At 43.8% G+C, this 27,500-nt stretch overlaps 3 protein-coding genes across 6 annotated transcripts in view; 2 read left to right on the forward strand and 1 right to left on the reverse strand.

Annotated features, from left to right (window-relative positions):
- Positions 1 to 6,061, reverse strand: part of LOC311320638 (transmembrane protein 263-B) — a 24,679-nt gene extending 18,618 nt beyond the window's left edge. The window contains exons 1-2 of the mRNA XM_084452440.1: positions 5,909 to 6,061; positions 4,355 to 4,460 (exon numbers count right to left, since the gene is read on the reverse strand). Of these exons, the coding sequence (XP_084308566.1) occupies positions 4,355 to 4,460; positions 5,909 to 5,914 (112 nt within the window). The 5' untranslated portion in view covers positions 5,915 to 6,061. The remainder of the gene's footprint in view (positions 1 to 4,354; positions 4,461 to 5,908) is intronic.
- A 4,708-nt stretch (positions 6,062 to 10,769) lies between these two features.
- Positions 10,770 to 12,794, forward strand: guca1g (guanylate cyclase activator 1g; the record flags this gene model as incomplete). The annotated part of the gene is made up of 4 exons (XM_084452812.1): positions 10,770 to 10,967; positions 11,136 to 11,285; positions 11,367 to 11,457; positions 12,640 to 12,794. 4 exons carry the CDS (start codon positions 10,770 to 10,772, stop codon positions 12,792 to 12,794), a joined length of 594 nt encoding a protein of 197 aa, XP_084308938.1.
- Positions 12,795 to 23,222: 10,428 nt separating this feature from the next.
- The window catches only part of acte1 (actin, epsilon 1), a gene marked incomplete at both ends in the record, with an annotated part of 10,374 nt that continues 6,096 nt past the window's right edge, over positions 23,223 to 27,500 (forward strand). For 3 of the 4 annotated variants that reach the window (XM_084452659.1, XM_084452662.1, XM_084452661.1), the window contains 2 exons: positions 23,223 to 23,351; positions 23,829 to 23,957. In XM_084452659.1, the coding sequence (XP_084308785.1) occupies positions 23,223 to 23,351; positions 23,829 to 23,957 (258 nt within the window). The remainder of the gene's footprint in view (positions 23,352 to 23,828; positions 23,958 to 27,500) is intronic. The other variant, XM_084452660.1, reaches the window with a different exon arrangement.

The following is a 27,500-nucleotide window of genomic DNA, read 5'->3' on the forward strand; positions in this document are numbered from 1 at the left end:
GATTGGGGGGTAGGGATGGTTACAAATGCTCCATGTGAATGGTTGTATCAGACAAGTGTGTGTGTGTGTGTGTGTGTGTGTGTCAGAAACACAGGTGGACAGGGGAGAAAAGAGACTGGACACACACGCAGACACACACCCCTGCGCTGACTGTGCGCACACACACACACACACGCGGCTGCCTGCGGACTGACAGTTCATCCATCACAGTTATACAGCACATCACGCACCAGCCCTGATGTGCACTGGACCTGTCATGATGATGGAGCAGCCAGCACCGCAACAGAAACCAGGAGAGGACAGGAGCAGAGGGGAGGGGGGGGGGCCCATCGATAAAACATTCATTTTGTCCTATTAATAACTCCTAACAGATGGGTTTATTTGCTGTACCCTTCAGGAACAACTTGACAGGAAGTTATGACAACAATGTTCTGCTGTTCCCAGGTAAAACACATGTTCAGACAGAAATGTTTGGGTGGCCATATTATGATGACATTGAGAGAATATACAAGAAAAGAAAATCATATCACAATTTATCTAAGGCTGAACATGATGCTTTGAAGGGTCTACAAAATGATAAGACAATAATAATCAAAAGTGCAGACAAGGGAGGAGCTGTTGTGGTCCAGGACATCAGTGATTAGAGCTGGAATTGAGAGACAATTGTCAAATGAACATTATTACCGAAAACTGAAGGGTGATCCAACGAAAACATTTCAAAGGGAAGTGAAGGAATTGTTAGAGGGAGCACTGAATAATGGGATCATCACTAGAAAGAACTTTGATTTCTTATATGAAAAAGCACCCATTATTCCTGTTCCATACACACTACCAAAGATACATACATCCATTGAGTGTCCTCCTGGAGGACCTGTTGGCAGGAATAAATTATATTACTGCCCCTCTTTCAACCTTTGTTGATCACTGTATTAAGCCATTGGTTTTTGAACTGCCAACCCTTTGTTAAAGACACTAATGAAGTACTACAGTCACTGAGAAGTATTGAAAATGTGCCTGATTCTAGCATACTTTGTACCCTGGATGTCGAAAGCCTCTATACAATATACCCCACCAGAGGGGATTAGAAGCACTGCACTACTAACTAAATGGGAAAGCAGAAACAACTTTTAATACATTTTTACTTGAGGCAGCTGAAATAGAACTAACTAAAAATGATTTCAGTGTTGGTAGAGATTTTTACTTGCAGATTAAGGGAACTGCGATGGGAACCACAATGGCACCCAACTACGCAAACCTGTATGTTGGATTATTTGAAATCAAGCATGTTTTAGAAAGCACAGAGAACCCATACCTGCCATACATTAGGTATTGGAAACGATACATTGATGATATTCTATTCTTGTGGACTGGGTCACTTGAACAGCTTCTAGAATTCACAGACTGGTTGAATAGTAAAAGTGAGTCTCTTACCTTTAAATTGGAACATGACAATCAGACAATCAATTTTTTGGATCTATGTATTACAAAAGAGAACAACAAATTGACCACAGATCTTTTCAGAAAACCTACAGATAGGAACAATCTTTTACATAGTTACCACCCAAAATATGTGAAAGATGCTATTCCAGTGGGTCAATTCCACAGACTGCAAAGAATCTGTGAGAAAAATGAATGTTTTGATAACCAGGTGAGCATAATGAAATCACGTTTCAAACAAAGAGGGTATAGGGAAGAGGATCGGGACACATCCCTACAAAGAGTGAAGTCACGGGGGGATGGAAGAGTAAGGAGCAAGCCATCCGCAGTCTGTGTCCTCAACTTCACTGATAGAATGTTTAATTTCAAGTGCTCTATCAGAAAGCATTGGCATATCCTCTCTAGTGATCCTAAAGCTGGTCATTTGTATGCTACACCACCAAGAATTGCTTTCCGTCGGGGTAAGAATTTGAAAGATAAGTTAGTGCATGCTGACTGTCTTTATCAAAGACCTAGTTGTATGCCTCCTCTGCCTGATGGCAACTACAAACGTGGACGGTGTGCACAGTGTAACTGCACTACCAAATGTAATACCTTTTCACACCCCTTGACAGGAAAGAAATACAAAATACGTGGTGTCATCACATGCTCAACAACAGGAGTCATTTATTTTCTGTTAAGGTTGGCTATTCGCAACAGTAACCCAGATAGCCCAATAGCCGTCCATTTTAAACAGGCCAAACATCCCATAACAGCCTTTAGCTATTGTGGGATTGAAAAAGTGGTCCTTTCCAGACGTGGAGGTGATCTAAAAGAAGCACTTCTTAAAAGAGAGGCCTTTTGGATAACAGAGCTCCAAACATATGGGACTCCTTTTGGGCTTAATGATGAACTTGATCTAAGTGTATGTTTGTGAAATATATTTTGATGTGTCTCTATTATATCCTATTGATGAGAGATAAATAAGTCGAACTATGTCATGTTCTTAATATACAGCTTGATACAATATGCTGATAGACAAGTGTTTGATGATTTAGATTCCCTTTTTTTATCTCTTTAGAAATTTTCGTTGTTTGGAAAAAAATGTTTTTTCCTAATGTTCTTGTGTATACATTATAATGTCTTTTTCTAATTTTGCCTCTTTTTTTCTTGCAGTGATGTCATTCCATGATGTCATCTCACTAGCCAATGGGGATGGGAAACACACATCCAATTATCCAATCACATTGTATGGTGGTGTTTAAAATGAACTCACATTCTCATTGTTGCAAAAATCTGTCCTGATGAAGGTAGAAACCGAAACGTTGACCGATTAAAAAGCAGAGAAAAAGTGTGTGTGGGAGTATGTTATTCTTCATTTGACACTTTGAAGGGGATTTACTTCCAGCACCACAACAGTGTGAGAGTGTGCATGTTGGTATTTTCACCCATATTATGACATGATAACTTCAAAAAGTTGTATCCGCACATTTGGAATACAAACAGCACATGCTGTGACTGGGGCTTTGTGACTACCTTACTGTGCTAAAACCATTCGGCCTAGACCTAGACCCAGGCCTAGACATCTTCACATGTTACATTGCATTACAGTAATTTAGCAGACGCTTTAATCCAAAGCGACTAACAATAATTGCATTTAACGTAGGAAGAGCCAATGTACTACTACTTGCCAGAACTCACAAGTGCATCTCCTTTCTAAAACAAGTCAATAAGAGCATAATCTAATCTGGGAATTGGATTGGACAAGGAATTGGACATTGTTCCTCCTATTATTCTGCAACCACGAACAATTAGGAAAGCCAGATAAAAGCCTAAAAGACTTTACTCATACTATCCTGAAGGCAGACAACAATACCAACAATAACATTGTTCCAAATAGACGCAATAAATCTGCTGGAGCAATTTACAATAGTGATATCCAGTCCTGGCTTGAACAAAAACCTGGGTTTATTTATTTCCAGAGAGCAGCTTAACATAACCTTAGATGCTTTGTAGTGTCCAAAAATGACATCAAAAATACTATAAAACTATATATAAAGAGAAGAAAAAATAAAGGCGTACTTTACTCTCATATTCTCTTTCATGTGTCCTAATTGTAGCCCAGGCATGTTGACAGTGATGCTTCCTTTGTACTGTTGGTGGTACGATGGGGAGTAGGCTAGTTGGCTACTGCTTTCCACAACTCCATCAACCCACTCACTCCACTTTTACTATTGGAATCCTCAACCAGAAATCACTTGGTAAGCTAACTTAGGCACGTTGTATCGGGAGGTCAATGTAGGAGACATCTTAAAACATGACTACCAATAGAGAATAGAGAATAATTGGTGTGATTGTGTGACTGGCGCCATCAGAGAACCTGGTGAAGAGACAACCGCTGACTATGCCCCTCGCCCCCCCCCCCCCCCCCCCTCCCCGGCCAGTAGGGCCTGACAATGTCCCCGAATGACCAAGCTTCCTTTTATAGACTAACTGTACCCTGGGCTATACAGAAACCAGTCACTGCCCTGGTACTGTACAGCCTGCACTGCCATCTAGTGTCAGGAGTCTGCAATCAACTGATGAGGACACACTTCCTTCCAACACTAGGCTCTCTTCATAGGGAGGCTGCAGGGACACACGGCCTTATACACAGTTCAGTTTCTCCATCGCCCAGACCTGTAGGGCCATCGATTAATTCACACAAACGGTCATGTGACATTTGAGTAGATAGAATGACTCAGACAGGGAACGCATGACAACAGGACAAAAGCAGACAAAAAAAAAAAACACACTTGCGTCTAGCTTCATACGTGGCTTACTGTGCAGGCTACAATCAAGCCAGATACCAAGGAGGAGAAACTACTTGCAGGAGTTGTTCTTGGATAGAGTCCAGGTCAGAGTGGACCCCAGTATCCACAGTGCTTCGTCTGCTTACCCTCTGGAGGCTCCTCCCGTAGGTATGGAGGAATCTCCTCCTCGTTGTTGGAGTCCACAGGTGAAGAACTAGCCTCCTCAACCACCTCATTCTCGGTGCTAGGGACCTGTGAGACAGACAGCAAGTTAATTTCCAACACATTTCTGTTCTGGGTGAGGGTGATTTATTATTTTCAGTGGAACAGGCAGCGGCGACAACAGACATTTCAACGCTGAGGAAAGTCGTGAGACTGAAACGTCCATTGTCGCCGCTGCCATTGAAAATAATAAATAATCCATTGTGATATGTCTACGCTGTATCAGAATACTTTCTAGACAGTGTACCCTTGGAGTTTAGCTTTGAGTTGTCCTCGCATTCCTCACTTCCTGGATGAGGGTTGTCACATCATAGCTTAATAGACTATTGTTACATAATGACAAATTACAGTCATCAAGTATGAGAAGGGACACTAGAAGACACAAAGTGAAACTTGGTGATTTGATAGTAACAGCTCAGTGCATCTCAGACTAACATGGTGGATAATATAGGGAGGTTTTTGAGTAATGACACAAACCAAAAATGTTTACCATTGCCCCCAAAATGGTAAATAGTTTTGGTTTGTGTCATTACTCAAAAACCTCAAACTATTTGGATACAACTTGTATGTAGGTAACTTGTGTTCTACTTGTTATCAGTCAACAGATGTTTTTACAAGCAATGTTAGAGTCACAATATTGATTGAACCACTAGAAGTCGAATTACATCTGCCCCCATGCAGGGGTGATTGTAACAACATGGCATTTTGTAACAACACACGTAATACCTTCATATAAATAAGGACCACAATAAGTGGTAAATGGACTGCACTTATATAGCACTTATTTTCCACCTTAGCAGCACTCAAAGCGCTTTGCAATGGCCTCTCATTCATATGGGATTCGAACCCCTGACCCTTCGATCATTGAACGACCCACTCTACCAGCTGAGCCACAGCCACCCCCAAGAAAACGGGGACAAGTTTGACAGTTTGTCCTAGAAACCAGAGAGGGATCACAGATCATGTTTCATGGTTCTGTCTTCCGATTCGGGCAATTTGAAATTGTCAATTGCCCCCCGGTCTCCCCTAGGTAAGCTTATGATGACAGACAAAAAATAATCCTATCACCCTTGAATAACCAGACAAAAGAAGGAGCAGGGATAATAAAGTGATAGATAGTGACACTCATTTAGGTTTCAATAAATATGAAAAAGACCGCAACGTGATTGGTAACTATAGTAGTTATTGTGAGTGATTGACACTAGTTAACGTTATCCTACTGTTTTAGCAGGAGGGGAGATTTAGCTTAGCTGCTATCCTTGACTGGGGGAGCGACGGATGTTCACAACGATGGGGATTTTTGTGATGATGACGACACTATATTTAGCAAGCTAGTATCAAAATGTCTGTTGGAGTTAAAATGCCCTATAGCGTAGGGACATAGTTTGACGTTATTTTCTTAAATATATCCCAGTGCCAATGACAGCCTGCAGGTTGCGAAAACAGAAAACAAGGTCCATCCCGACCCCCCGACTCACCTTCATCGTTTTCTAATGTTCTCACTTCTCAGCAAATTCTGTACCTCACGTCCAAGAAGCAACGTATCGTTCAATGTGTAAGCAAAGGCTGTATAAGATGACCATAAAACACTGAAATGGTTTCGTATTGCACGTATTTTGCAGTGTTTTGCTGTCAAAATGTAAGCGGAAGTGACGTTTAGGATGTTTTGTTTACTGAATTCCACTATGGAATATAGTTGTTAAATTCAGCCACAAGGGGGCAGCCCTTCTCCACCAACACCGAACCATCTGAGTAATCAGAATCAGAATTCCTTTTATTGCCATTGTAGTTTTTTATTTAGTTAAATTAATATTATTTTTATTAGTATGATTATTATTATTATTATTTTTTTTTTACATATTAGGGATTTGTTTTGGGGCATGGTGCATAACATGGAGACAACATTGGACAGGGTTTAGGGACGAGATGTGATAGTGCAAAGACAGGATAGTGCAAACAGCAAGTACAAAATATGAGTGCAAAATAAGATAAGATTCAAATATATATATATATACAAAATGTAGAGCAGACACAGTGAGTGTGCAAAGTGTAATGTGTATGTGAGTGTGTGTGCATATAGTGTGTGCGGCGTGATACATGCATACATACATACATACATACATACATACATACATACATACATACATACATACATACATACATACATACATACATACATACATACATACATACATACATACATACATACATACATACATACATACATACATACATACACACATTCTGTATGTGAGTGCTGTGTGTCTAATGTATAGTACATTCGGTGGTCATGTCATGTGCAAGTGTCTCAACGGTGGTGGAGTCCGGGATGGGGTGGGGGCGTAGGGGAGGGATGGGAGTCAGAGGGCAACACAAGCCTTGTTGATGAGGCTGGTTGCCGTGAGGAAGAAGTTCCCTCTTTGGCATGCGGTCCCGGTCCTGACCTAGCTGAACTCCTGCAGCGCCATTCCCCAGCCAGAGCTTTAAGATCAGCTGACCAGATACTGCTGGAAGTGTCTCAAACTAGGCTTAAGACGAGTGGAGACCGAACCTTTGCAGCCTCTGGCCCTCGGCTCTGGAACAGTCTACCCATCCACATTAGATTGGCCCAAATCTCTCTTAAAAACCCATTTCTTCTCCCTGGCCTTCAACTGTAGTTGATCACGACACCCTGGTATTCTGTGTGTTTTTATATGTCTGTACTGTTGTTGTTATTGTACTTTGCGCTTTTAATGTTTATTGTATTTTGTGTACAGCACTTTAGCTCGACCGCAGTCTTTTTAAAATGTGCTTTATAAATAAAATTTGACTTGACTTGACTTGATGGGCCGCAACCTCCTCCCAGAGGGGAGTGGCACAAAGAGACTGTGGCCAGAGTGGGAGGGGTCGGCCGCCATCTTCCTGACCTGCTCCAAGGTTCTGGAGTTGTGCAGGGCCAGGAGGGAGGGCAGGCTGCAGCCGGTCACCTTCTCAGCAGAGCAGATAACACACTGCAGTTTGGCAAATATTTTCAAATATTTTTCTTACAATTCTGTTCTCGTTCAACCCCAGTATCCTGTTCCACACACGTGCCATACACACCCTCCAACCAGTAGGAGGGAGTGGGGGGGTCAAAGGGGCGCCCGCCCCGGGCCCACAGTCCTAAGGGGCCCACCTTGGGCCCAAGACTGAACATGCATTTTTGTTGTATAGTTGAATATTTTTAATAAAGTGTGTTTACTGTATCTTGATTGTGGCAAAAAAGTCAAGTAAATAAAAAAAATTTGTTTTGTCGTTGGCACACCCTTAGTAGCATACCCCCTTAATAAGGGCCCCGCCTATCTGAGATGCTCGTGAGCACTACCTCATTCGATTCGTTTGAAAGTGCAGTGCTGCCATGATCGGTTAAACTTGAGCTGTTGCTGTTGTAGCGTTAGTAGTAGCTCTATTCTGTGAATAAAATGTTGAAAAGCAAAAAATACAAGTCAGGCGCACTGAAGCGTTAAGAGGAAAGGCAGAGGAAAGATCTGGTGGCCTCATGTGTTCCTCTGACAAATTTCTTTTCCATTATTCAACCCTCCAAGACTGCTGCTAGCATTAGCCAAGCAACAGAAGCAAGGGATGTTAGCGAGGACAAGGAGAATGTGGCAGCTAGCAACACACAGGTAGCTTAGGAAAACAATGTAGATTTGGATGAGATAAATTAAGAAGACGCAGATGATGAAATGTTGTGATGATTCTGATGATAATTATGATACAGCTGCTAGTATTAGCCAAGCAAGGGAAAATGTAAGTGGTGGTGATGAGGATGATGATGATGGTGAAGTTCAAGAGGATAGTATGGAAACTCCAGTGGCTAGGCTGAGGGAACAAGCCCCCCCCCCCTGAATTCCCCTGAATCTTGTCATAGTGTAGATGCTGGCTATCTGGCAAAATGTTGCTGCTTGTGTTGTAGACCGCTGTGTCTTCTTGATGATTGTTATTATTGTGACACAATGCTTGAACACCAGTAGTTTGTTGTGTGTAGGTGTGGCTTGATTGTGTAGGCTATAGACTACGGCAGTGTGGCTGGACACCCAACAACATCATTGGATATTAATCTGTGTATTTGCCTGCTATCCTTGCCCACTCGTTTAGTATTTTTCATCTTTTGTCTGACTGAGGTTTGAGAAAATTATGTGTAAAATCCATAGTGCCAACCATGTTGCTGAAATAGCCTATCAGCAGTTGTGTTGCTTAAATATTAGCAGGCCACCATTTATTGATAAATCCACGGCGCTGTCCATGGTGCTGAAATAGAACACCTAATTGTAATCTGCATTTCTTCCCATTCCGTCTGTCTTGCATCTCCATACAACCTATAGGGGCCCACTATGAGGTCCCCGCCCCCCACTATGAGGTCCCCGCCCCCTCTGCAATGAACCATTAGCTCCGCCCCTGCCTCCAACGCTCCTTATTCGATTCCCATCCCATATCTCCCATAACAGCCAAGGATGGTGCAAACTTGTGCATGCCCAAGAAGTATTTCATTGCTCTGTTGTGTACAGCTTCACTTTTGGGGTAGGACCTAGACCCCCACACCCCCGCAACATAGTCTAGCACTGGACATACACAGGGTTGGTATAGATCTGAGTATATAGCAAAACCAATATCTTTCAAAATTCTTGTTTTACCTATGACTCCCCCTAGTGCTCGATTTGCTGATTCGGCCAGTAGCGTTGTACCTTTAATGAAATCCATATGCTCATCTAAATAAAAACCTAAATATTTATAATATTTTGTATAATTTAACTTAGAATCTACAAATTGAGATTGAAAATCACTTCTATGTTTGTTTGGGTTTTTAAAGTGCATAATTTCAGTTTTCTTTTCATTAATCATGAGTCTCCATTTCCTACACCAGTTCGCACATATCAACATCTCCTGTAAATCAACTTCTGTTTCTGCCATAAGAATAATATCATCCACATACAATAAGCTGATGACCTGTTCATTTCCACATTTCACTCCACAGTCCAGTTTAATTTCATTAGCTAAATCATTAATATATATAGCGAACAATGTGGGGGACAGAGCATCACCCTGTTTAACGCCTGATGATGTAGCAAACCAGTTTGTAATTAAGGGTGTCATTTACTTTAACACAACTTGGGGAGCACTATAAAGGGAACAAATTGCTTGGTAGAACTTTCCTCTGGCTGGGATACAAGGGATTGTTAAAGAAAGAAATTGTTATTTTCAATCATCAATAGTCTTTGGTTACACTAGCTGGTGCTCGTCTTCAAATTTACTTCCGGGGTTTATGTATCGGAGCTCGTGATTTGGTGGGACGTCATCACATCCCAGTTGAAGTCCCAGCGTTCCAGAAACACAACGCAAACCCCCACTTTCGCCACATCTCTTTAGTTCTAGTTCAAGTTAGCTATTGCTAGTCATTGTAAGCAATACTGTTATTTTGCGCATTTGACTTAACAGACACCACGTCTTGACTCGACGTCAGTTACTGAGATAGTTACTGTGTTCGTAATAATTAAATTACATTCAGATGGAGAAAAAATGTGTTTGAGAACAAGGTAATAATAACAATAAAACGTTATTTGTACAGTAGCCTACCTTTCATACAGATAAATTCATCTCAAAGTGCTTTACAACAGAGCATTTAAATTAAAAAATGTGACATTTAATGATGCAATGATCAGGCTTGTCTTCATCCGTAGACTATAGGAGAAAAACACTGAGCCCAGCTGCTAAATCTGCTCAAAGACGCCACCTAGCGGTGGTGCATCACTAAAACCAAATAACACCCGTCTGAAATCCCATGAGATTGAAAAGTATATTTCAGAACTAATTATATGTCAATATTAAACCAATTTGATGCTTTGAATGCTCAAAAATGCAATTGCCAATGAAAGTTAGAAAATACAATCTTCAACCGCAACCTCCTGTATAAACCACCCCCACTAACGTCGTCTCTATCCGAATACAGATGCGAATAATTATGTTGGTTGAACAGACAGATAATGACGTGTAATGCATCCCTACAACTTACTTTTACAGTACAAATCCAACAGGAACACTGAAATGTGTAGCCTATGATTTCTATGTTGTTTTTTTTCACCAGGGCTGATCAGGTTCCTGTAAAGCACCTTTACAAATGAACAGGAATAGCTTAACAGAAGATTTCCTAAAATAACTAATCCATCCTCACCAAGTTAATTCTGCTCGAGTTTATCCCAGCGGATTAGTTCAACTCAGTTGTGTGTGAAATGCGATACAATGGAGTACTGTCTTTCCATCACAAAATAGGCTTTTCGCGGAACTGAAATTCTTAGATTGTGTAAAAGTTTATTGATTCTTAAAATGGGCCAAAGTCAGAGTGACGACGATGAAGGGGTGGAATTGGCAGATATTCAAGGTCTTTACGCAGCGTTTATAAAGAAATGTCCGAGCGGAGCTCTACACCTGCATGAATTCAGGAATCTTTTTGGAATACAAAGCTCTTCAGAGGAAGAGAGTTTGTTCATGGAAACGATATTCCGATCATTTGATACGAATAAGGTAAACTAATAGGCTACAGTAGTAGTACAGTAGTAGTAGAGACTATTCCTTGTAGATTTAAATTAGGCTACATTGTACGTCATCATAATTCACTCAATGTATTATTATTACTTGATCATTATGTATTATTAGGCATATTGCCCGATTAACTCAAATATATGTTTTCAGGACAATGTAATAGATTTTATGGAATTTGTGGCAGCAGTGCACATTGTGCTCCGAGGGAAACTAGAGGACAGATTGAAGTGGTCTTTCAAAGTCTATGACAGGGATGAGAATGGAAAACTGGACCGACGTGAAGTGAAGCACATCATAAAGGTATACAAACAAACATATGTGGAATAGCCTTCATTTGCTCTTTGGGATTTTTTGTTACTTATATGCATTTGTTTATTCCAGATAATCTGTAAACTCAAACAAACCAAATCTGACATGACACCTGATGAAATTTGTGACAGAATCTTTGAACTTGTGGATGAAAACAAAGACGGTAAGTTTTCTCTTTTTTATTTCATCACTCAGTCAATATTGCAAATCATTTTCATGTTATCATTTTGCATTTCATGGTTTTACAGTGGAAGAACAGTACACTTTTTGAATACTGTATACAATAGTAGCAGCTAGTACCATCAACAAACAAACATATATCACTAGGCTAATACTCTGCTGTCCTTCAAGGTCTGCTTGGACCATTTCATCTTAGTGAATGCAGAACTACTTTGCACTAAGCCACTTTGCTCTTTGGTTTAACAGAGGTTAAATACAGTCATGCTGTCCCCCCTGAGCTGGTCTTGTAGTGCTCTGCTGCGCCCACCACTAACAGCATCTTAGGATAATCTACAGGCTGGAAGTGGGTGGGGTTCAGTGAAATCACTGGCTACCTTCTGGACAACATAAGAATTTACTCTCAACACTGCAGGTGTATGCACACACACACACTACATACTGTACACTGCAATGTCTGTGTGAAATAACCATGTGTGTTTGGAATAGTTCAGGCTGTCTAATATGTGATGAAATACTAAATGGAATACGGTTCATCACTCTTTATAATTATAATTACAGGACTTCTAGGGGTCTTTAATTCACCACATGGCAATGGCACACAATTACACATGTGAGCGGCGACACATCACACACATGCAAGCAGAGGTCGTTGGTGGAAAGTGTTCCCTGCATTTACCCCATCCAACAGCGTCCTCCTCCAGGGGCAGCCAGGAGCAGTGGGCAGTCATCAATCATGGCGCCCGCAGAATAAGTCCAAGTGCTCAGTCTAGGTCTTGGTCAGGGACCGGACTGAGGAGCTTCTGTTCTTCTGCATGTTTTTCGTTTTGGGTTCTTTTGGGAGAAAACCCTTGCAAACACGGGGAGGACATGTTAACTCAGAAAGCACAGAAAGAACCTTGGTCTTGCTTGACCTGTGCTTGTTTAAACACCACAACTTGCGAGGTCATTATAGTAACTGTATGCAGAGCAAAACAAACAGGTTGTAAGGGAATCAGTTGCAATTGTTGTTGATTGGGTAAAGGGAGGGAATTGCAGTGTGATGTCTCTCTCTCTCTCTCTCTCTCTCTCTCTCTCTCTCTCTCAAGCTCATTCAACTCCAGTTTGAAGAGAAAAGAGTACAGAAATGGTGATATGTTGACATGGGATGTTGATTTTCTGTCCCCAGGTCAAATATCCCTATCAGAGTTCTTGGAGGGTTCTCAGAAAGACGCTTGGATCATGGACATTCTCAAAGTGGACGTGAATGCCAGTGGATGGTTCAAAGAACACTGGATACAGGATAAGCGTTCTTCCCAGCCCAAAAAACTGAGGAAGAGCTAAAGACCTGAGGTGAACTGTACTACAGTACAAGGAATGCTTGTGATTGATGACCAGGATATTTTCTGGAGGATGTCCAGGTGGAGACCCCTACTGTGCTGGAGTTTCTCAGCATGGGGAAGTACCTTGCCACACATACACCATATGCTTTACTAAGGTCCTGTCACTTTAAGCTCTGAGGGACACAATGCCACAACCAGTCCATCACAAATTCCAGTAAGGGAAGCTGCTGCAAAGCACTGGCTTGCTTCAGTCCCCTCTAAGCCCTCAGGACTAGGGCAGTCTAGCTGGCGTCTGGGTGCACCGGAGGTCACAGATCACATAAGGAGATAAGGACCTTCCATCCGAGGCGTCAGTGATCCACTGCCACGTGGATAGACCACAACGATGAGATTACGTGCTATGTCATTCACACAGGGAACAGGGACTATGCCATAGCAAAGCCTCCCGCATCCCTGCACTCTGTTGGGCTTCAACATGTAACACTTCCAGCCAGAGGGGGGCAATCTGCCAAAACTACTCTCTCAGAGAGAGATGTACTGGATTTCAACACTCAACACGATGACACCTGCTGGACTGAATTGTGATTTCAGTTTCAAATGCTTCCTCTGAATAAGTTGTACGTAATATAAACCTCTAAACCGTCTGTCAAAAATGTTAAACTGCAAGGCATGTACTGTGCCATTTCACCTATCTTTAACCATTTTCATGTTGCTAAGATAGCAAGAAAAGACGTGACCTTAGGAAGTTAATCACTATGTGACCCTTTTGAGCCAACCTCCTAACCACTGTAACCTTTGCAAAGGTCCAGACTTCCATTGTCTTTCAAGTTCTGATGGAAGAACAAAACACACATGGCCAAAATAAAATGGTGAAATTAAGAGAAGTCAATGTTATCCTGAACATCTGTCTGTGCTACCTTTCTACCTTTGGGTATGCAACTTAATTATATGACGTTGGTTTAGCACCACAAACAAAACACTGGGAAGGCACATCCTCTCAAAGATCAAACTACTACTGTATGTCACACCCTCTAAATTGCATTGATGTGTGCATTGAAGTACTAGCCTTGACCATTTCATTTAAAGTTGCGTGTGGTATAGTAACACATTGAGGATTCGACCTTGAAGTGATTGGACAGAGGCTGAAAGAATCATGTGACAACTTGTTCGCTAACAATGGGTGTGTTCTTAAATGTGCTCTGAGAATCTGCTTTGATTTCAGAGCGCTCTGGTTTCAAAGTCACAGAGCGCTCGGAAATCACTTAATTTAATTCACTCGGACAAACCGTCTTTTCAGTGAGAGCAGCCAGTGCGCACTCGGAGTGCTCCCAGAGACGCTCGAGGCACTCTGAATTTCCCAATGACCAGAGTGCACTCTGGGTGCCCTCCGAGCACATTCGCGAATGCACCCAATGTGTTGCCACGCCCACAAGTGTATACTGTAGCTTGACACACCTGTGCAAGCTTAATGTCCAATCTATAGTTGTGCTGAAACCCTTTGGAGAAATGCTTACCCATTGCTTATCCCAAGGTTGGCCTTTTTCAATAATTGAAATTGAATTGAATGTGTCTGTCTGTCAAAAAGACCATCCACTTAAATACAATATGTTAATTTAATTATTTCAAACCTTTTCTTCAAATCCACATTATTTGAAAGGCATTCTCCCTGGATTTCAATATGATTTAAGATACAGTTTCTTAAAATCTTTACCTCAGAAATATGAATCTTAACCAGTAACTGTGTCCGATGTTTTATGCTAATTTGACTCCTAGAAATTTCTTTTGAAATTTGAATTTCTTATGGTTCTTTTCATTTTGTGTCCTTTTGTGTTTTCTGCCTGCACAGTATGTGTTTTAATGCTGATGCATATCTTGGCCAGGTCTCCCTTGAAAATTACATTTTTAATTTCAATGGTACTCTCCTGGTTAAATAAAGGTTAAATAAAAAATGAAACTGTCTGTACAACCAACCTACTTGTGCTATATACTGTATCTGGGGGTTGAGGGCATGAGAGGACATCTATGAAATATCAAACAAGAAATTCAAAGCAACAGACAAACACATTTTATCTGACCATGCCTCTTTAGAAGTTCCACTGTGTTGCCTCTGTGTATGAAATGCGCTATACAAATCAAGTTTTATTTGATTTGAGATATAGGGGGATTGACTTTCTGCTATGTCCGGGTGCAGATTGTGAGCAGGGCCCTCTTCCTGAGAGGGGAAGGAGTACTAACAGTCATCTTCACCCCACACAGAAGACTAATGGTGTCAGTCCCTTCACCTTCTCCACCCTCAACACAAACGGGAGCTCTCTCATAGCCTCAACATGAGCAGTCTCCACCTGGGAAAGAGTCAAGGATGGAGCCGACATTCAAAGTCTGGCATTCAACCAACTTCTGTATGTGGCTGGTGATCCAGCAAATGGACTTGGGATATGCGTTAGAGAGACCCTAACCCTAACCACCAGTGTTGTTTTAGCTACCACATTAGCATTATGGAATGATGTGTAGCAGCAATACTGACAGACATTACTTAAATGATCAATGAATCTCAGTAGAGCTACCTGTATAGCTACTGTAGTAGCAGTGCATCGTTAACCCTACAGCCAGTCATCATAGCTACCTGAGACTGCACTGCATATGTAATATATATCCCAAAAGCATTTAGTTAACTGTCGAGTTTAACCACCTTGTTTCTCTGCCCATTGATTAATACAGTGGGGGGTGAGGCAGACACCTTCTCATGGTGCCCCCCGTCAGTAGCTGTGATTAACTACCGCAAGCAAAGTAAAATCTGCCAACTGAGGGCCACCACCTGGGCTGGCGTTCAACTGCCACAGGTGGGGAGGGTCGGCTCCCAACCCAGAATTCTGCAGCTGAACACCAAAGGGCTCACCCCCAGTAAGATCGACATCATCGAACACCTGGCCTGCACCACCAAGGCCCTTGTCATCCTCCTCCAGGAGACCCACTTTGTGACAGCAGATAAGCTAGCTCTCCCAAATTTTGCTCTAGCTGGGTCTATTCAAAGCAGGAAGCATGGCCTTGCTACGTTCATCCACCAAAGGTTGAACTGGACTCTCGCCGTCCAATCCCCGACTGCCTCTCTGATTGAGAGGTTGTGCGTGGACGTTGCCGGCTTAAAAATTGTTAACGTCTACAAGCCTCCGCCCTTGCAAATCACACTATCTGCCCAGAGCTTAAACTCCATGCCGAACATGCCTTGAAGTCCTGGTTAAGTTAACTCAAGATCCCCAAAATCTGGAGAGGAGCCCTAGTTACCGCGATCCCTAAGCCGAACAAGCCTGAAGGGGACCCCAAGAGTTACCGTCCCATCTCTCTGCTATGTATCCCCTTCAAGATCCTCGAGCGCCTCATTTACACCCGTGCTGAACCATCATCGACCCACTGCTCCCACAGGAGCAGGCGGGGTTCCAACGTGGGAGATCGACCATAGATCAAGTCACTTTGATGACTCAAGACATCGAGGACATGCAGCTTTTCAGCCAAAAAGAAGGCCGGAGCTGTCTTTATAGACCTGACGGCTGCCTACGACACCGTATGGCACCGTGGCCTCACTTGCAAGCTGCTCCGCCTGCTGCCGGACAGGCACATGGTCAGCATAATCATGGAGCTTGTCCGAAACCACAGCTTTACCCTCACCACAGGTAGCGGACAGTGAAGCAGGTTGTGATGCCTTAAGAACGGCATCCCCCGGGGATCTGTCCTGGCCCCCCTCCTTTATACTGTAACATCTACACCTTTGACCTGCCGAACACAGTCTCCAGCAAGTATGCCTACGCAGACGACCTCGCGCTGGTATACTCCGCTGGAGACTGGCAGGCTGTGGAGGAGACCCTAATCCAGGACATGCAGACACTAGCGGCATACCTCCGGAAATGGAGATTGAAGCTCAGCGAGGCAAAGATGGTGTCGGCGGACTTCCACCTTAACAACAAAGAAGCTAAACGTGAGCTCCGAATACACATCGATGGAACACTCCGGCCACGCTGCGCCAACCAACCTATCTCGGCGTGACATTGGACAGGTCGGTCATATTCTGGAAACACCTCGAGTCACTGCGCAAGAAGTTAACAGCTTGTGTGGCGTTGATGAGGCGAGTGGTCCGATCAGGCTGTGGCGGCAGCATAAAAACATTACGTATGGCAGCCCTAAGCCTGGTCTACTCCTGCCTCATCAATCCGCTTATCAACGAAGTCTTGCGCATTGTGACAGGTTGCCAGCCTAACCACCTGCTCCACGACAGGCTCACTGCAACAGCGGAGCCTCCCCGGCGTCTCAAGTCTATTCCTGCGGCACGGGATCTCCTGCAGCAATGCAGAGATCTTAACATCAGTGAGGCAGGATGGGCAGACTACACCTGGTGTAGGGAGTGGGAGGCGAACACCTCCAGACTCTGTGATTTCATCGCGGCCGCCGGTCCTTCCCCTCCCGGGATGGACTTACCCAGACCGGCGTGGGTGAGGATTAATCGTCTCCGGACTGGCGTCGGACGCTTCTGCTCATCGATGCACAGATGGGGCTTGGCGTGCGCGTTTGGCGCCGAGGAACAAACTGCAGAGCACGTCATCCAGGACTGTCCGATATATCAGACACCCAACGGAATGTGTGTCCTGACAGTCGTGGATGACGAAACAGTGACCTGGCTCCTGGAGGTGTGCCCAGATATATAGCCCGGGTGACCCCCTTACCCAGGCTCGGGGTGGTAAAAGGATAGCCCCTCGGCCCCAAGCCTGGGGGGAGAGGACGAATACAGTTGATCCGAAAACAGCTGAGTAAACTCTCAGCCTCAATAACTACACACCTGGTTATAATAGCTACTCCTTACAGTAACTTGTAATACATTATTGGGTAACGCTTCATAATACAGCCCGGGTGGTAACGCTTTATAATACATCCTGTGTCTTACTGTACCAGCGTCTTACTGTGTAAATCTCTTTAGTTACATGTAATTTACTAATAATTCCCAGTTCTTACAGGTAGGTACAGGGTACTTATGGTACCAGTATTTATGGAGGGGGACCTGTTATGGAGGGGACGGGAGCATAGGCATTTGTACTTACAGGTAGGTACGGGGTACTTATCAGAGTGTGAAGGGCAATGTGTAATTGGAGGGCACGGGAGCGTAGGTATTTGTACTCACAGGTAGGTACAGGGTACTTTTTGGGTACTTACAGGTCGGTACGGAGTACTTACTGGGTCCCTACAGTGGCGTGGGCTGGTCCATGATTGCTGTGGTATTACTTACTTGGTAAATACAAACAAGGTTCATTCCATTGCGCTCTGCTTAATTCTATTAAAAAGGTTAGTTTAGATTACCTTTGATTGGCTAATACCAATGTTCTAATTCTAGCCTAATTACATTCGGGCTATTAGTCTAGCCTTCTCTTCAGTTAAACAAAGTTAATCACATTTAGATCTTTGCTAAGTAAGCTGTAAGCTATAAAGACAGGCTGAAGTAAAACCACCGTCTAGTTGTCAGTGAAAATACAGTAGTTGCTGAAGACATCCCAGATAGATAGATAGATAGATAGATAGATAGATAGATAGATAGATAGATAGATAGATAGATAGATAGATAGATAGATAGATAGATTAATTCATTCATTCATCCCTTGGGTTGCCAAAACAGGCAAACCTGGTGATTGCCATCTATGCCTATGGCTTCTCACTTGGCAGGTAGCTCAACAATTCATGCATTGCCCTTGTCATCTAGGGTTGTGATGTAGAATAAACATGCTAATCCCATGATTCCCATCAATGCTTATTAATACCAAGAGACTCCTCAGTTACACATCCTGACTGGTATACAGTAGCTTTCACCAAGTCTCACAGAGCTGCTAATTCAATTCATATTCATGAGTGAATAGACAGATAACCAGGCCAAGTCCACCATATTTGATTAAGTCAGCAGGTAGCATTAAGTGTACACTCACAAATGTGTTGGTGGCCATGTTAATTCATGCCCACTCACTTTTAGGGAGCATGCATATTAAGTAGAATGTCAAAGGGATGATGATTTAAGCAATTAGACCTCACTTTCTGTTTACATGGTGTTACGTTGACATTGAGTGGGGGCCATGTTAAATTGTGCCCATTTGCCCTCATGGAGTATGCATATTAAGTAAAATGTCAAAGGGATGATGTGTTAAACAATGAGACCTCACTTCCTGTTTACACAGCGTTGTGTTGACCTTGAATGGCACCCGTGTTCATTTGTGCCTGCTTACTCTTAAAGGGGTAGTATGCTATTTTGGACATTTAGCCCTATTTGTGGTCTGTCTTCCACGATATTGCTGATCGTTCCAGTACTGAATTAGCTGCAGATTTTATGCAGGCTCTCACTGGGCTACAATGGAAGTCAATGGGGTACCCATAAATGTGTTGGAAAAACTAGGATAAATGTGCTTTTCCGAGACAGGAAGCACAAGGTGTGAACACAAAGCCTTCTATGATAAAAAAAAAAAAAAAAAAAGTCATATAGTTCTTATAAATTGAGGCACCATTGTATATGAAGTGCATTTTAGATTCAAAATTGTTTATTTTCTTAAGCATTTCTAGGAAATGTAAAATCAGACCAATGCTAACACATATCTGCCATACAGCCTCATGAGACCATCCTGATCTAGCGAGCTCACATTACAGTATGGCCTTCCTCAGGTCATCCATGCAGTAGGTGTATAACTACGACCGCAAGAATGCAAACTAACATATGGTATGTAATTATTGTATCATATTAGTAAAAAAAATGCCCTGTAGTGAAAGGGCTGGGTGGGTTTTCTCTCTGTCTGATAATGCTAATGCTAATTCTAACGGAGGTTATTCATACACTGACAGGCCTGCCAGCTACCGGAGCAGGAGGTGTTCAACCAGCTTCTCTACACCGTGATCCCCTGTGGCGGTCGGTTGAGACAACGTTGTGTTGTTTGGTGACAAATGTCATGTTGACTGACAAGCACAATCTCTTTGACATTGTGGCCATACAGTATAACTGTCTTCTGCGCCAAAACATTGTGATCATTCTACCTGTGGCAGATCCAGCAGTACATTTCAACCATAAATACCACTCCATTCTCACCATGCTTGATGCCAGGAAAATATGTTCTCATTATTTCCATTTTCATGGACAAACAATGTGCTAAAGATGTTCAAGTTTAAGAGTCACTAAATAGATAAGTGGCATTCAGTGCAAAGACAAACTTCTTTTGGAATGTGCCTTTAAACAATACAGAATTCCAGCAACAAAGTCAGTGGACAATCTCTACTTTTGTGCACCATGTCAGGAAGTAACAGTTTCTCTCCTGTGTCATGTACTGGATAGTAAGGCCTGTATGTGTCCAGAGATGTGGGGAAGCTGGTGCTATTTCAGTGGCTCAGAATGCTCATGATCACATGGGGTGGTATTGGCACAAGTTGTCCGGTCACATGACCCGCATGGCAACAGGGGTTCCAGGAAGTGGAAATCCCTTTGAAAAATATTTTCTGTTCTACCTATATTAATATTTTTTTCTGTTTGTTTTTCGTACTTCTTTTACTCTTATTTTCCTGTTGTTCTCATAATACAGCACTTTGTAACCTCAGTTTCTAAAGGTGTTTTTATAAATAAAATGTACCTACTCACTCACTCACTCACTCACTCACTCACTCACTCACTCACTCACTCACTCACTCACTATCAAATGCCCCTGCATGGTTACTGTTCTACAGAGCAGGTGTGGGACGTGCGTGAGGTCTGTAGGGCATTGTAACTCAGGGGAGGGGCAGCAGGGGGCTGGAGGGGAGGTGGAGGGGGATGGGGGGTCGGGGGGGGGGGGGGGTGAGGAGGGATGGGGGGGGTGAGGGGGAATGGAAGTTGCTGGGGCACAGAGGTCGTGGCCTGAGGTCATAGTGTTCACTCACTTACGCAGCAAAGGCTGCTGGTTAAGTGAGTGATGAATGGGGTCAAAAGCGTGTGTGTGTGTGTGTCTGTGTCTGTGTGCATACGTATGTGTGTGTGTGTGTATGTCTGCGATGTCTTTTGTGTGGCACACGTGGGCTAATGTGTATCTGGCAATTGATAGAATCCAGAAATGATTTTTTTCTAATTCCACAAGCTTTCCACAAGCATGTCCACATGTATGTCCAATTGGTAGACAGACAGACAGACAGACAGACAGACAGACAGACAGACAGACAGACAGACAGGTACACAGGGAAACAAGCCAACTGTAAGAAGGCATACAGCTAAGCAGGCAGCTTACTGTATACAGCCCATTGTTGGGCTTCTGTTGAGGCAGATGTAGTGCAATCCTGAAGGATGTCCAGCTGGTTCTGGGCCAGGTCAGGAGCAGCAGCAGCCCAGTATGGGTGCAGATGAGAGGATTAGCCCATAGTAGCTTTGGCAGTAACACTACACCTACACCTAAACAACCTAGCTCCCGACACCACCGCACACTCTCGAGATAACCAATCCCTGATGAACAAACCACACTGTGGAATGGAGTAAATGGCTTGACCTGACTTTCCTGACATCAGTCTAAATATTAACCTATTTATTTGAAAAGGGCTTATCCAACCACTACTGACTGTCATCAGATTATTTTGGTGGGTTGGCACACTGCCTGTAGAAGCAATCTGTAACAGTAAGCCTATTGGATAATGCCTGCTAGAGAGCTAATGTACTTTGCAAACTAAAGACTCATATAGACCAATCACTAATGTAGGGTCACAGTTCACTCCTCTCACTCATCTGTGAGCTCTACCAGATAAGGCTTTTTGTTTTTGGTGAGAATTGCCCTGATTTTCTATTGGCGAGAATAGTTTGTCTTTATATGTCTTGATGGCAGTAACTGTCCACACCCCAGTGCAGAGGGGGCTTTGAAACTTCCTTTGAAGGCATGTTGAGGGAGATGGATTCTGTAGAGGCGTTGCGTTCGCTCTCCAACCGGAGTGCCGATGGCCGTCGGCTTGGCTCGCGCCGCAGCGTTTGACTGACAGGCAGACAAACGGTCATAGCTGCGTTATGACAGATGCGCCATCCAACGCCTTATTTATAGTTGCCAGCCAACATACCTACCGCCTGTGAACGCACCACCGACCAGTCTTCTTCCCACAATAGACTGTTCTTCCCTCTTCACCCCCCTCCCCCATCCCCCCACCCTCCAACCCCCCCCCCGCCCCCCCAACCCTAACCCACCAGCGATAAATTATCTTCTAATATTAAATGCAAGGTTTGCAAGGGCGACGGGCGTAGTGGTCGGGATTCCAGGCCTCCTGCTCTCAGAGGACGGCCTACCTGTCACTTCCGCATTGGTTTGTCAGGGGTGACAATGTCTCCTAAAAAGGCCCGGGTGCAGGAAGGTATGTGACGCCACCGAGCCAGGCTCCCTATTTAAATATGGAGGGCAGGTGAAGCCCTCTACTCTCTTGTCTTCTGTCTCCAGGGGGCCACTCCAACACTCCTCCTCTCCTGATCCCCAGGGTAAGTCCTGCTCTCCTGCCAATTCTCATTAGTCTACTACAACACAGGATTAGGATATGATCCACTAAAACATATTCAGTTAGAGGAATGATTAGGATTAATGATCTGATAGGCCTGAAGTAAGTTTGTGAAACAAATACTATTGAGTGGTGAATGATTCACACTTACTGTCTTCTGTTTGCGGATACTGACTTCATTAGGGTGAAGTATTTGTCAGATAAGCTGTCCTATCCACTGCGACTTTGTATTGTATTTGTGGTAGAGGCACGCACAGGGAGAAAGTGCAAGGGATCAAAGTCACTGCCAATGTGAAGAGCGGTCTCATGTTTCTAATGTACGACAGGAGATTCTCTCTCGCTCTGACACCCGAGAATTATGGCTGTCATCTGGGGCCAATTCCAAAGTGCAAAGCCTCACAGACTATTCTGATAGATATATGTGGAGCGGACACTTCCCACCGCCAGAGAACAGCAGGCAGATTCTGTTTAGCCTATTTCTATCTGCAGTGATCTCTGAAAGCCAAAGATCCGATTCTTCATAAAGAAATATATATTGTTTAGAACAGGTGCCTCAGTCAGGCCATCTGGATGAGAAAGTGTTTAGCATAATTTTAAGAAGAATCTTAAGAATAATTTTTACAGCTCACTTATCTGGCCCCCGGGTGATTACTGTTTTTTTGCTTCCCTCTGGAATATGTAGAGAGTGGGTCGTATGCCCACCTCCCTTGTTCTCTGTAAAGCGCATTGTGTTGCCTCTGGGTATGAAATGCGCTATACAAATAAAGCTTTGATTGATTGATTGATTGATTGATAATGGTTCCGATACAGTTCTCACTCGTGCACCCTCTATACATGATGTGCAACGTTTTGAGCGTTTCTCCCCTTCTGAACGCGCCCCTGGTGTGTGTCGCGTTCCCGTTCCGCAGGTCAACAACTAGCTGAGCAAAAGATGTGTGACGAGGAGGAGACCACCGCCTTGGTGTGTGACAATGGCTCAGGACTGGTGAAGGCAGGCTTCGCCGGGGACGACGCGCCCAGAGCTGTGTTCCCTTCCATCGTGGGACGTCCCCGTCACCAGGTGAAGCTCATTCACACTGCCCCCCCCCACACACACATACACACACATGCTTAGGCACAAACTCACAAAAGAGCACACACATGCATGTAGGCATGCACCTGGGCACGCACACCCACCTACACACGCAAGGTGTAGGATCCATCCACGTACGCACGCACGCACGCACACAGACACACACAGACACACACACACACACACACACACACACACACACACACGCTATGTTACTGTCAACCCTCTTGTAAGATACACTGCTCAACACCTGTATATGGGAACACTTGTGTAAAGCCTCCTCATATAAGAGTACAGTGTCTGCAGTCTGGTATGTGCACTGGAGTTTCAGAGGCCAGTAAAGAGGTGTGAGTGCTCTAGACCCCCTCATGGTGTGATCGTGTGTGTGTGTGTGTGTGTGTGTCTGAACCTCTCTCTCTCTCTCTCTCTCTCTCTCTCTCTCTCTCTTTCTCTCTATCTCACCAGGGCGTGATGGTGGGTATGGGACAGAAGGACTCTTACGTAGGAGACGAGGCCCAGAGCAAGAGAGGTATCCTGACTCTGAAGTACCCCATCGAACACGGCATCATCACCAACTGGGACGACATGGAGAAGGTGAAGGAACTAGTAACAGCACCAACCACCACACTACTAACAACACCAACCACCACACTACTAACAACACCAACCACCACACTACTAACAATACCAACCACCACACTACTAACAACACCAACCACCACACTACTAACAACACCAACCACCACACTACTAACAACACCAACCACCACACTACTAACAACACCAACCACCACACTACTAACAACACCAACCACCACACTACTAACAACACCAACCACCAGACTACTAACAACACCAACCACCACACTACTAACAACACCAACCACCACACTACTAACAACACCAACCACCACACTACTAACAACACCAACCACCACACTACTAACAACACCAACCACCACACTACTAACAACACCAACCACCACACTACTAACAACACCAACCACCAGACTACTAACAACACCAACCACCACACTACTAACAACACCAACCACCACACTACTAACAACACCAACCACCACACTACTAACAACACCAACCACCACACTACTAACAACACCAACCACCACACTACTAACAACACCAACCACCACACTACTAACAACACCAACCACCACACTACTAACAACACCAACCACCACACTACTAACAACACCAACCACCACACTACTAACAACACCAACCACCACACTACTAACAAAACCAACCACCAGACTACTAACAACACCAACCACCACACTACTAACAACACCAACCACCACACTACTAACAACACCAACCACCACACTACTAACAACACCAACCACCACACTACTAACAACACCAACCACCACACTACTAACGACACCAACCACCACACTACTAACAACACCAACCACCACACTACTAACAACACCAACCACCAGACTACTAACAACACCAACCACCAGACTACTAACAACACCAACCACCACACTACTAACAACACCAACCACCACACTACTAACAACACCAACCACCACACTACTAACAACACCAACCACCACACTACTAACAACACCAACCACCACACTACTAACAACACCAACCACCACACTACTAACAACACCAACCACCAGACTACTAACAACACCAACCACCACACTACTAACAACACAAACACCACACTACTAACAACAAAACCACCACACTACTAACAACACCAACCACCACACTACTAACAACACCAACCACCACACTACTAACGACACCAACCACCACACTACTAACAACACCAACCACCAGACTACTAACAACACCAACCACCACACTACTAACAACACCTACCACCACACTACTAACAACACCAACCACCAGACTACTAACAACACCAACCACCAGACTACTAACAACACCAACCACCACACTACTCACAACACCAACCACCACACTACTAACAACACAACCACCACACTACTAACAACACCAACCACCACACTACTAACGACACCAACCACCACACTACTAACAACACAACCACCACACTACTAACAACACCAACCACCACACTACTAACAAAACCAACCACCAGCCTACTAACAACACAACCACCACACTACTAACAACACCAACCACCACACTACTAACAACACCAACCACCACACTACTAACAACACCAACCACCACACTATTAACAACACCAACCACCAGACTACTAACAACACCAACCACCACACTACTAACAACACCAACCACCACACTACTAACAAAACCAACCACAACACTACTAACAACACCAACCACCACACTACTAACAACACCAACCACCACACTACTAACAACACCAACCACCACACTACTAACAACACCAACCACCACACTACTAACAACACCAACCACCACACTACTAACAACACCAACCACCAGACTACTAACAACACCAACCACCAGACTACTAACAACACCAACCACCACACTACTAACAACACCAACCACCACACTACTAACAACACCAACCACCACACTACTAACAACACCAACCACCACACTACTAACAACACCAACCACCACACTACTAACAACACCAACCACCACACTACTAACAACACCAACCACCAGACTACTAACAACACCAACCACCACACTACTAACAACACAACCACCACACTACTAACAACACAACCACCACACTACTAACAACACCAACCACCACACTACTAACAACACCAACCACCACACTACTAACGACACCAACCACCACACTACTAACAACACCAACCACCAGACTACTAACAACACCAACCACCACACTACTAACAACACCTACCACCACACTACTAACAACACCTACCACCACACTACTAACAACACCAACCACCAGACTACTAACAACACCAACCACCAGACTACTAACAACACCAACCACCACACTACTCACAACACCAACCACCACACTACTAACAACACAACCACCACACTACTAACAACACCAACCACCACACTACTAACGACACCAACCACCACACTACTAACAATACAACCACCACACTACTAACAACACCAACCACCACACTACTAACAAAACCAACCACCAGCCTACTAACAACACAACCACCACACTACTAACAACACCAACCACCACACTACTAACAACACCAACCACCACACTACTAACAACACCAACCACCACACTACTAACAACACCAACCACCAGCCTACTAACAACACAACCACCACACTACTAACAACACCAACCACCACACTACTAACAACACCAACCACCACACTACTAACAACACCAACCACCACACTACTAACAACACCAACCACCAGACTACTAACAACACCAACCACCACACTACTAACAACACCAACCACCACACTACTAACAAAACCAACCACAACACTACTAACACCAACCACCAGACTACTAACAACACAACCACCACACTACTAACAACACCAACCACCACACTACTAACGACACCAACCACCACACTACTAACAACACCAACCACCACACTACTAACAACACCAACCACCACACTACTAACAACACCAACCACCACACTACTACAGTAGCAACACTAACCACAACACCACCAAATAAATTGTTCATATTAACCTTGATGATGCTGATAATTGGATATGTTGGCATATGTAGCTATAATGTGATCGTGTGAGCGGCTGTCCCATTATGAAATAATTTGTCAGTTGAAAAGAATTGCAATGAGCATTGCATTATCCTCTCCTTTGACATATTATATGATTTTATTATTACCTCATTTATTACCAGCAGAATAGTCATTAAAATATTTTTCACCCAAGTTAAGAGATTAGATCCTTTTGTAAAATTTGGTATAGAATCAGAATCGAAATATCTTCTTTCGTGACATCCCTAGTCCTAATTTCAGCACCACAGAATGACCACAGGGCAAGCTCTAGAATTTGTGGGGCCCTAAAAGTAAATGTTCTTCCCTTGAGCAGTCACTTTACTGATGTCTAAGGAAGGGCCCTGATGATACTCTACAGTATGTAGGCAGCCGCAGATTAACTAGGCCTACTGTACTCACTCTCTGATCTGTTTCAAGTGGATTGAACATGATGAACACATTAAGA

The sequence above is a fragment of the Borostomias antarcticus genome (genome assembly GCF_949987555.1).
Source record: "Borostomias antarcticus genome assembly, chromosome: 18".
Lineage (NCBI taxonomy): Eukaryota > Metazoa > Chordata > Actinopteri > Stomiiformes > Stomiidae > Borostomias > Borostomias antarcticus.